Genomic DNA, 12,493 nt, shown 5'->3' with positions numbered 1-12,493 from the left:
TGGCTGACTAGCTTAGTTGGTTTGAGCACCCTCCTGAAGCATGGCAGTTGCCGGTTAGATTCCCTGGTCAGGGCACATTCAGGAGCAGCTTAATGTTTCTGTCTCTCTCTCTGACTATTAAAAAAAAAAAATTATGACTTTGTCTTATTAGGCTGCTCAAAATATAATCTGAATTGCATATATTTTTTATTCTTTCTCCACCCTTTTGTCTTTTCATCTTTAATTATAAGTCAATCTTAAATGTAAATTACATTTATATTAATTAGTACTCCTCCTCATGGAGTATAAAACTGTATAACTGGGCATAATGTCCATTAAGAAAAGGGTTTCATACCTTCTATGACTTAGTAAATTACTAGAAAAGTGTATCAGAGTTTCATTTAGTAAATTAAACTTAATAAATGTAAACAAAACTTACTTTTAGGGACAGAAATAATGGTTTGGTTTGGTTTTTGTTGTCCAAATATTAGAATAGTTTTTAATGTTGATTAAAATTGGACATACTGATATAAAATTGGCACACAGCATTGTTTGAGAGAGGGTTGATTTAGTACATAAAGGGAAAATGTCATCTTCCATTTTTGCTTTTCAAGATAATTTCAGAAACATTAAAATTTCCACTTAATTGGGCAATTTCAACAAAATAGCCCTTTTAAATTTCATGATGTCATGAGCAAAAATAAGCAGTATAGCCCTTATTGTTTCTTCTCTGCGGTTTATTTTTTCCCTTATTGCTATATCATTTGTTAAGGTTTATACAACAATTCCTGATCTATTATTTTCTTTAATGAGTTACTCACAGATAGTCTGCACAATCTATTTATTCTATTTAAAAACTTTTTTTGGTGCATTTATTCTTTCTTTTTTGTTTCTTGTCTTTTTATTTATTGAAGATGGCTTAATTCCCATTTTTATTTCTATAAAAATAAAGATAGTAATCATTATTGTCTAGACTTCTAAGTCTAGAAAAAAATAGACTTCAAGAGTTTGTCTCATTTGTAACTGCTGTGTTATGTTTACTATAGTTTCAATGTGTCCTAATTTTTAACCTGTAAATATTAGAAATACCTGTCACATTAAGAGTTAGGTTCCACTGATGTTCAAATTTTAAAAGTGTGACCTTGAGTTGACTCATAATAATCCATGTTTTCCATATATATTTCAACCAGAATGGTGAAGTTTCACATCCATTAAAAACTGCCAAATATTACTACATAGTAATCAACAATGATATTGTTAAGTATGTATTTAGCAGTGTGCTCATTAGTCTTCCTCCAGGTTTTCTATCTATAAGTCCACTTCTAAACAAGGATTAAAACAAAAAAACTATGAAAATAAACATATAATTAATTCCCTAGGAAAATAGTGCAAGAACAATTTCTATTTCTGAAATGATAGCCAACAGTAACTGCATTCATGGTGCACCCATATGTGTGATAAGTTTTCATTATCTAGCATTGGTGAGATCCTCTGAGAATCTATTGCTTTCATCATCAATTAGCCAGCAGTAGGACTGTCAATTCTCTTGTCATTTAACCCATCAATTAGCACTAAATGGATGTGATTTTAGGTGTTGTATGTCTTTCTTCCCTAATATTCACTGTCTTTTAGTTCATCTCCACCACCTGATTTTATCCTTTAAACAAGTTGAAATGAAAATCTAACACAGCAATCTCCTTTTTCTTTTTCAGATTCCTGTCTTGATCACACAGATAAGTTCGATCAATCACCCAGTGAAAGTGGGCCTGTCTGATGCATTTGTGGTCGTCCACAGGATACAACAAATTCCCAGTATGTAAAAGAAGGGTAATGGTAAAGTCTGAGGCGCTGCTGGGGTAAATGTTAAGGAGATTATTCTGGGCAGATGTTAGCTCTTTGAACAATGGCATCATTTAGATAAGTGCTGCTTTCTCATGATATTGTTTGGTTTATAACTTTTACTGAGGTTTGCTTTCTCTTTCTATGTTGCTCTTGAACTAATAATTTAGGTAAAGTGAAATTAAATAGTCCAGGCAAGAGTGTGTAGTTTGGATTCTCTGGGATGATTAGCTTGGTTGTGCAGATGTATTTCTTTTTTTAATAACAATAAGAATATAAAAGAGAGACAGATTATTTTACTAATAGATGTATGACTTTTTTGTTTGGTTAAATACATTTTTGAGCAAATGAACAGCTTTGTGCCATTTTATGTTTACTATGTTTATATAAAACTGCTTGAGAGTCTAAGGAAAGTTAAAGAAAAAAATTAAATTGAGGTAAATAAGAAGTTTGGTGGAATTACATCTACCAGGGAAGGTATATATATATATATATATATATATATATATATATATTGTTTGTTTGTTTGTTTGTTTAAATCATTTTTGCTTATCTAGTCTAGATTGCATTTTGTAGACTAAAAACATATATGCTACTTTGGGTAGTTTCTCATAATATTAGAAATTCAAAATGTGCCTGACCAGGTAGTGGAACAGGGGATAGAACATTGGCCTGGGATGCTGAAGACCCAGCTTTGAAACCCTGAGGTCACTGGCTTGAGCACAGGCTCACTGGCTTGAGCATGGGATCTAAGACCTAACCCCTTGGTTGCTGGCTTGAGCAAGGGGTCACTGGCTCAGCTGGAGACCCCTGGTCAAGGTACATATGAGAAAGCAATCAATGAACAACTAAGGTGCTGCAAATATGAGTTGATGCTTCTCATCTCTCTTCCTTGCTGTCTCTCTCTGTCTCTCTGTCTCTCTCTGTCTCTGTCTCTCTCTCTCTATCTCTCGTGCATGTGTACTAAAAAAAAGAACCAAAAAAGAAACTGAAAAATGTAAGTGCTATTCGTAGTAGTTTGATCATGTAAATAGCCATTGTTTGTTTGTGTTTTAGACATGCTTAAAGAAAGCAAGAGATGATAACAAAATGCATTTCAAGATTAGGTTATTTCCTTTTTTGTTGTTCAAAGTTCTTTTATTTTATGATAGTGATAGACTGAAAATATCACATGTGTTTGGTCTTGACTCGAGCTAGTTTTCTTTAATTATGCCATTTCTCGTGTAGACAGTGAGTGGAGTAGACATTAGATTTTTCAGAGCAATAATTGGCTAGAAAGATTGTAGGGTTTATGTTACAACAACAATTTTTAGAGTGGCATTAGTATGGGGCAGTTCTGCTGGGGAAGGAAGTAAGGTGTGGCAGTTTCTATCGCCAACTCTGAACTTGTGGGAAACAACAGTGAAGGGAACTGTCAAATCAAGGCGGATATTCCAGAAGCAAAAATGTACTGTAAACAAAGCAAGAATGTATTAATACATGTAGGCAACATAAAGACATTCTGACAGAACTCTTAAATATGAAGCTGAGTCCTGGGAAAGCCAACATGGACTCCTGTTGGAGTATTCTCATCTTCTTTCTTCCAGAGGTGTTAACTCAAACATGCTTTAGTCAATTATTGAGCAAGTAAAAGGAAATACTAGTTTTAGTTTATATGTGGTTTCTTTTCACCCATGAATTTTATTCCCAGCTTCCTCCAAAGGCATCTTAGTCCACACTGATGTTATGATGTAGTATTTATTGTTTAGAGAGAGAAAAACAAACCTAAAATATGAAAGAATTTTTAAATTTTTATTATTTACAATTTTAATATTTGAGTTTATCTAACATCTTAGATATGATAAAATTGTACCTTAATAAATTATTAAATTGTCCCTAAATGCAATTTTGCATCCCTTGTTATACTATAATAAGATAAGCATTATGTTTATTGGGGAAAATATCTTTCCCCAAAATCAATTTTATCAAATAAATTGGCAAAACTTATATGGATTTTGAGAACAGACTGTCTTAAATTTGGGACTCAGCATTAATCTAAAAAAATTACTCAAGGTTTGAGTTCAGAGAAAAGCTTTTCTCAAGCAAACTCATGCTGCAGCAACTGTGAGGTACTTACTGACTTCACTGAGAAAATTAGCCAAAAAGGAATGAAAGTTCGGAATTTCTAATCCACTCACTCATACTGTTACGATGAGACCATATTTCAACAAGAAAAAAAAACTGGAATAGGTGTGTTTTACTTGATAATCTTTTGGGGAACACGCATATTTTAAATCCCCATTTGTAGTGTAAGAGTATCTGTTACATGAGCTTCTGCATAAGAGTAGAGATAGGTTGTTTGTAGTCTCAGCTAAAAAAAAAGTAGTTAGTATACTTATTTACACCAAAGATTAGGCTAACCCAAGATTAGCATACTACAAGTTATAGGAGTTCATCTCTGTTATCCCTTTTTCTTCTCCTAAGTAAAGGAAAAACTGATCATTATCCTAAGTAGGAGGCAGTTTCATTTCTTGTGTATTTCCTGGTGCATTACATAGGACCTGGTTCTCATAAGATCAATTTTCTGCCCTTTTACTCATTTTGGTTACATGGGGTATAGAACCTAGATCCTTGGCTTAATCTAGCCATGGCAAACTGAGAACACAAGCTACAATCTTGAGCATAATTTTCCCAGTGGGACCACAGTTGCTATACTTTTAAGCAGATTTGATGAAGGTTTGGTGAAGCATTCAAAAAAATATAAGGCAAGTTTAATTTATTTATTATGAAGATTTCTCGCCACCACTTCATTATAACAGGAACAACAAAAAAAATTATTTTTAATTTTTAAAAACTTTTAAATAGTAAATGAATTTAATGTAACTTATAAGAATAATTTATTAATGTAGCCTTTATCTTTCCAAAGAGGTCAGGTGATCTGATAATTTAAAATATCAAAGGGAATCCAGGCATTGTTAGTAAATTAGTAAGGAGTTCTGAGGTCACAAGGGAAAAATTCCTTTGCTTCTTAAAAAAGTAAAAAGAAAGAAAGAAAAGAAAAAATCTATGGTTAAAATTAAGCCTTATATTTAAAAAATAAAATAAAAGATAAATTTTAATTAAAAGTCCAGAAAGCATAAGGGACACTGTAGTGTGGATTTGCTACTAGATCAGGCATTTTATTTTTTTTCTATAATTTTTATTATCTACAAAATGAATGTGTCTATAGCATGCAGTACCTGGCACAAAGTAAGCACTATATTGCACTATATTTGTATTTATATTTATTGCTTATTCATTATCATCAACATCATTACTTTAAAAAGACAGTGGTGCTAACATGAGGACACCCAGGCCAAGGGCTCCTTGAGTAGGTCCACAGGGGATTTCCACTAAGAAACACCATCACTCCCTCTCTGAAACTCATTCTTTAGAACCATAACATCTTTTGTTTTTCTGTCTTGTCGTCTCTCTGTATGTACGGTTCTCTCCATTACCTTTTCTTTTTCATAAACTATTCTGTAGGCCTGACCTGTGGTGGTGCAGTGGGATAAAGCGTCAACCTGGAACACTGAGGTTGCCGGTTCAAAACCTTGGGCTTGCCTGGTCAAGGCACATATTGGAGTTGATGCTTCCTGCTCCTCCCCCTTCTCTCTCTCTCACTCCTCTCTCTCTCTCTTAAAAATCAATCAATAAATAAAATATTTGAAAAAAAAACTATTCTGTAATCAGCTGATTTGGTCAAATCAAGGACAGATGTGAAAACCAGGTCCGCACGCAATGAGTTTGGTATTTCATTGCAGAAATACCAGTGTAAAAACATACTTGGGATTTTAAGCAAAGTGCATGCTAATTCAGAGGAATTTATAAACCATCAGACTACAAAAAGACTACACAAAGAAAAATATTTGAATTGTTTATAAATCTGTTAATGCAAAAAAATAACACTCAGTGTTAACATTGATCTGCAGCCAATCTTTGTTTACATTATATACACACACATTAAGAAAACTGACATTATGTTATAATTATTTTTTCTACCTTTGTTTTTTTTACATTGTTAAGTTCTTGTCTAAAATGTGGTCATTAATAGGTACAATAAATTCCTTTGTTTTATAATTTATGTAACCTATCTTAGCACTGGTTTGCCATGTAGTTTGCTTATTGTATTATTTATCAGTAAAACAGTGCTGAAAATCATTTTAAATTTTTACACATATCTGATTCTTAAAAAAGTGAGTGTGCAGCCATTGAATGTCAATTTTTTTATGTACTTTGATAAATTCCTTTTGATACAGGTTGTATTGATTTACTCCCCTACCAGCGTTATATTCCATTCCAATCCTCAAATGCTATCAGACACAATTATAATTTCTTAAACTTTGCTAAGTTGATATGAAGAACGTGATATTTCATTGTTTCTCTAATTCTTTTAATTACCAGAAAGTTTTAACGTTGTCATATATTCATAGGCCATGCATAATTTTCATAACTTCTCATTAAAGAGCTTTTTTTTTTAATAATTTTATTTTTAATGGGGCGACATCAATAAATCAGGATACATATATTCAAAGATAACAACTCCAGGTTATCTTGTCGTTCACTTATGTTGCATACCCATCACCCAAAGTCAGATTGTCCTCTGTCACCTTCTATCTAGTTTCCTTTGTGCCCCGACCCCTCCCCCTTTCCCTCTCCCTCTCCCCGCTCCCCCCGTAACCACCACACTCTTAACAATGTCCCTTAGTTTCACTTTTAAGTCCCACCTACGTATGGAATAATGCAGTTCCTGTTTTTTTCTGATTTACTTATTTCACTTCGTATAATGTTATTAAGATCCCACCATTTTGCTGGAAATGATCCGATGTCATCATTTCTTATGGCTGAGTAGTATTCCATAGGGTATATGTGCCACATCTTCTTTATCCAGTCATCTATTGACGGGCTTTTTGGTTGTTTCCATGTCCTGGACACTGTGAACAATGCTGCAATGAACATGGGGCTGCATGTGTCTTTACGTATCAATGTTTCTAAGTTTTTGGGGTATATACCCAGTAGAGGGATTGCTGGGTCATAAGGTAATTCTATTTTCAGTTTTTTGAGGAACCACCATACTTTCTTCCATAATGGGTGTACTACTTTACATTCCCACCAACAGTGGATGAGGGTTCCTTTTTCTCCACAGCCTCTCCAACATTTGCTATTACCTGTCTTGTTAATAATAGCTAATCTAACAGGTGTGAGGTGGTATCTCATTGCAGTTTTGATTTGCATTTCTCTAATAACTAACGAAGATGAGCATCTTTTCATATATCTGTTGGCCATTTGTATTTCTTCCTGGGAGAAGTGTCTGTTCATGTCCTCTTCCCATTTTTTATTGGATTGTTTGTTTGTTTGTTGTTGAGTTTTATGAGTTCTTTGTATATTTTGGATATTAGGCCCTTATCTGAGCTGTTGTTTGAAAATATCATTTCCCATTTAGTTGACTGTCTGTTTATTTTGTTATCAGTTTCTCTTGCTGAGCAAAATCTTCTCAGTCTGATGTACTCCCATTCATTAATTTTTGCCTTCACTTCTCTTTCCATTGGAGTCAAATTCATAAAATGCTCTTTAAAACCCAGGTCCATGAGTTTAGTACCTATGTCTTCTTCTATGTACTTAATTGTTTCAGGTCTTATGTTTAGATCTTTGATCCATTTTGAGTTAATTTTAGTACAGGGGGATAGACTGTAGTCCAGTTTCATTCTTTTGCATGTGGCTTTCCAGTTTTCCCAGCACCATTTATTGAAGAGGCTTTCTTTTCTCCATTGTATGTTTTTGGCCCCTTTATCAAAAATTATTTGACTATATATATGTGGTTTTATTTCTGGGTTTTCTATTCTGTTCCATTGGTCTGAGTGTCTATTTTTCTGCCAATACCATGCTGTTTTGATTGTCGTGGCCCTATAATATAGTTTGAAGTCAGGTATTGTAATGCCCCCAGCTTCATTCTTTTTCTTTAGGATTGCTTTGGCTATTCGGGGTTTTTTATAGTTCCATATAAATCTGATGATTTTTTGCTCCATTTTTTAAAAAAATGTCATTGGAATTTTGATGGGAATTGCATTAAATTTGTATATTGCTTTGGGTAATATGGCCATCTTGATTATATATATTCTTCCTAACCAAGAACAAGGAATATTCTTCCATCTCATTATATCTTTTTCGATTTCCCTTAACAATGGTTTATAGTTTTCATTATATAAGTCCTTTACATTCTTTGTTATGTTTATTCCTAAGTATTTTATTTTATTTTTTGTTGCAATTGTGAAGGGGATTATTCTTTTGAGTTCGTTCTCAATTGTTTCATTGTTGGCATATAGAAAGGCTATTGACTTCTGTATGTTAATTTTGTATCCTGCGACCTTACTGTATTGGCTTATTGTTTCCAGTAGTCTTTTTGTGGATTCTTTGGGGTTTTCGATGTATAGGATCATATCATCTGCAAAAAGTGATACCTTTACTTCTTCTTTTCCGATATGGATGCCTTTTATTTCTTTGTCTTGTCTGATTGCTCTGGCTAGAACCTCTAGTACCACATTAAATAAGAGTGGAGAGAGTGGACAACCCTGTCTTGTTCCTGATTTAAGGGGGAAAGCCTTCAGTTTAGTGCCATTTAATATGATGTTGGCTGATGGTTTATCATATATGGCCTTTATCATGTTGAGATATTTTCCTTCTATACCCATTTTGTGGAGAGTCTTAAACATAAAATTGTGTTGTATTTTATCGAAAGCCTTTTCTGCATCTATTGATATGGTCATGTGGTTTTTGTCCTTTGTTTTGTTGATATGGTGTATTACGTTAACCGTTTTACGTATGTTGAACCATCCTTGAGATTCTGGGATGAATCCTACTTGATCATGATGCATTATCTTTTTAATATGTTGTTGTATTCAATTTGCTAGTATTTTGTTTAGTATTTTAGCATCTGTATTCATTAGAGATATTGGTCTGTAGTTTTCTTTTTTTGTGCCATCCTTGCCTGGTTTTGGTATGAGGGTTATGTTGGCCTCATAAAATGTGTTTGGAAGTATTGCTTCTTCTTCAATTTTTTGGAAGACTTTCAGTAGAATTGGAACCAAGTCTTCTTTGAATGTTTGATAAAATTCGCTGGTATAGCCGTCTGGGCCTGGACTTTTATTTTTGGGGAGGTTTTTAATAGTTTTTTCTATTTCTTCTCTACTAATAGGCCTGTTTAGGCTTTCTGCTTCTTCATGACTCAGTCTAGGAAGGTTTTATTGTTCTAGGAATTTATCCATTTCTTCTAGGTTGTTGAATTTAGTGGCATAAAGTTTTTCATAGTATTCTATAATAATTCTTTGTATATCTATGATGTCCGTTGTGATTTCTCCTCTTTCATTTTGGATTTTGTTTATATGAGTTCTTTCTCTTTTTTCCTTGGTGAGTCTTGCCAAGGGTTTGTCAATTTTGTTGATCTTTTCAAAGAACCAGCTCCTTGTTCTATTAATTTTTTCTATAGTTTTTCTGTTCTCTATTTCATTTATTTCTGCTCTGATTTTTATTATCTCCTTTCTTCAGCTGGTTTTGGGTTGTCTTTTTTCTTCTTTTTCTAGTTCCTTAAGACGTGAAGTTAAGTGGTTCACTTGGGCTCTCTCTTGTTTGTTTATATATGCCTGAAGTGATATGAACTTCCCTCTTATCACCGCTTTTACTGCATCCCATAGATTCTGATATGTCGTATTGTCATTTTCATTTGTCTGTATATATCTTTTGTCTCTGCACTTATTTCTTCTTTGACCCATTCATTTTTTAAAAGTATGTTGTTTAGTTTCCACATTTTTGTGGGATTTTTTTCCTCTTTTTTGCAGTTGAATTCTAGTTTCAAGGCTTTATGATCAGAAAATATGCTTGGTACAACTCCGATTTTTCTGAATTTGCTGATGTTGTTTAGAGAGCTCTCTTAAGGAAGACTTTGTCAGCTTCAGCTTCTGTCTCTTTGGATCCCCTTCCGCAGTATGCAGTTTGTAAGGTTTTCCTGGATAAATGTGCAGTTCTTACTAGTGCCATTCATACTTGTTTTTTTCTCTCCCTCCTATTTAACATTTTGAATTTCAATCTTAATCTTCTAGGAGTTGACCTTCCCATTGAGCCTCACCTTTTGTCCACTCTCTGACCTTAAGTAGCATAACATTTTCAGCAAGAAACCCTGAAAATCCACTCATGAATTTCTGGTTCTTTTATTTCGAAACCTAAGGCTCTGTCATTTTAGTAATGGGGATGTTACGTTCACTAGCACATGCTAGATACCAGTCTGGGAGGCAGCTGAGCTAACTTGAAATGGTTCTACTACAAGTCATGATACTATTTCTGAATCCCTTAGAGCAGGGGTAGTCAACCTTTTTATACCTACCGTCCACTTTTCTATCTCTGTTAGTAGTAAAATTTCCTAACCACCCACCGGTTTCCACAGTAATGGTGATTTATAAAGTAGGGAAGTAACTTTACTTTATAAAATTTATAAAGCAGAGTTACAGCCAGTTAAAGCGTATAATAATAATAATTACTTACCAAGTACTTTATGTCATATTTTTGCTAAATTTGGCAGAATAAATTTTTATAAAACAACTTACTATAGTTAAATCTATCTTTTTATTTGTATAATACTTTAGTTGCTCTGCTACCGCCCACCATGAAAGCTGTAATGCCCACTAGTGGGCGGTAGGGACCAGGTTGACTACCACTGCCTTAGACTTTCTACTTTATTCTTCTCACTAGCAGTAAATTAATCTGGGTCTTTCATACACTTCAATACCTTTCTCATCTGGATCTGCTGTTTTAAAATTTTTTTTATTTATTTTATTTTTTTATTACAGAGACAGAGAGTGAGTCAGAGAGAGGGATAGACAGGGACAGACAGACAGGAACGGAGAGAGATGAGAAGCATCAATCATTAGTTTTTCATTGCGCGTTGCAACATCTTAGTTGTTCACTGATTGCTTTCTCATATGTTCTTTGACCGCAGGCTTTCAGCAGACCGAGTAACCCCTTGCTGGAGCCAGCGACCTTGGGTTCAAACTGGTGGGCTTTTGCTCAAACCAGATGAGCCTTTGCTCAAGCTGGCGACCTCAGGGTCTCGAACCTGGGTCCTCTGCATCCCAGTCCAACACTCATTCCACTGCGCCACCGCCTGGTCAGGCTGTTTTAAATTTTTTGACATTGTCATGCTACCATGTGCCTTTGCTTTGTTGGTTATTATTCACAACTCAGTAAAAAAAATTAGCATTTGAAAAAATGATACTGACAACTAATTTGGAAAATAATATACTTTTTAAACATTTAGAGGTTCAGTGAACTCTTTTTAAAAAATTTTTTATTAATTTTAATTTATTGTGTTAACATGGATTCCAGTGTCCTACTCAACATACCACCCTCACCCTCCATGTCCCCGATTACACCCTTTTTGCCCCCTTCTCCCTAGCTCCCTACCCCTTTCCCTCTGGGATATGCTGTCCTGTTATCTGTATATGTTATGTATATATAATTTCATTAATCGCTTCACCTTCTCTGATCCTATCACCTTCTCCCCCTTCCCTCTGACAGCTGTCCCTCTGCTCCCTGTGACCGGCCTCTACCTCTATTCTGATCCTCAGTTCACTTTGTTCATTAGATTCCACATATAAGTGAGATCATATGATATTTGTCTTTCTCTGCCTGGGTTATTTCACTTAGCATAATAATCTCCAGGTCTCCATGCCATTGCAAAATGTATTATTTCCTTCTTTTTTCGTGGCCGATTAGTATTCCATTGTGTATATGTACCACAGCTTTTAATCTACTAGTCCTCTGATGGACACTTGGGCTGTGATCAGGGAAGATGCTTGATATGATTTCAGTCTTCTTAAATTTATTGAAACTTGTTTTGTGTTCAAACATGTGGTCTGTCCTAGAGAATGTATCATGAGCACTTGAAAAGAATGTATATTCTGCAGCTTTGGGGTGAAAGGTTTTGAAGATATCAATTAAATTCAGTTAATCTAGTGTGTCATTTAAGGCCACTGTTTCTTTGTTAATTTTCTGTCTGGAGGATCTATCCATTGATGTTAGTGGGGTATTAAAATCCCCTACTATTATAGTATTGCTGTCTATCTCACCCTTTATGTCCATCAAAATAGACGTTTTGCGTTATATATTTAGGTGCTCCTATATTAGGTGCATAAATATTTACAATGGTTATATCCTCCTGTTGGATTGCTCCCTTTATCATTATGTAGTGACCTTCTTTATCCCTTACTATAGCCTTTGTTTTAAAGTCTATTTTGTCAGATACAAGTATTGCCACCCCAGCTTTTATTCATTTCCATTTGCATGAAATACTTTATTCCATCCATTCACTTTCAGTCTATGTATATCTTTTGTTCTGAGGTGGGTCTCTTCTAGACATCATATGTATGGGTTTTGTTTTCTTATCCATTCAGCTACCCTATGTCTTTTGATTGGAGCATTTAATCCATTTACATTTTAAGGTTATTATTGACCTGTACTTATTTATTGCCATTTTAGTCTTTAAATCTACAACCCTCTTTTTCTCAAATTAGTTTTTTTTTTCCTTTCCTCTTTTTACTTCAGTCCATTTAACATTTCTTGCAGTACCGGTTTGCTTGTAATGAATTCCTTGAGTTTTGTTTTGTGTTTG

At 34.3% G+C, this 12,493-nt stretch overlaps 1 protein-coding gene across 2 annotated transcripts in view; it reads left to right on the top strand.

The window, feature by feature from the left end:
* Window positions 1–12,493, top strand: part of PLXDC2 (plexin domain containing 2) — a 527,178-nt gene that overhangs the window by 368,233 nt on the left and 146,452 nt on the right. For both annotated transcript variants that reach the window (XM_066384654.1, XM_066384653.1), the window contains one exon: window positions 1,692–1,791. In XM_066384654.1, the coding sequence (XP_066240751.1) occupies window positions 1,692–1,791 (100 nt within the window). The remainder of the gene's footprint in view (window positions 1–1,691; window positions 1,792–12,493) is intronic.

The sequence above is a fragment of the Saccopteryx leptura genome, chromosome 5 (genome assembly GCF_036850995.1).
Source record: "Saccopteryx leptura isolate mSacLep1 chromosome 5, mSacLep1_pri_phased_curated, whole genome shotgun sequence".
Taxonomy (NCBI): Eukaryota; Metazoa; Chordata; class Mammalia; order Chiroptera; family Emballonuridae; genus Saccopteryx; species Saccopteryx leptura.
This window is presented reverse-complemented; position numbering and strand designations above follow the sequence as displayed.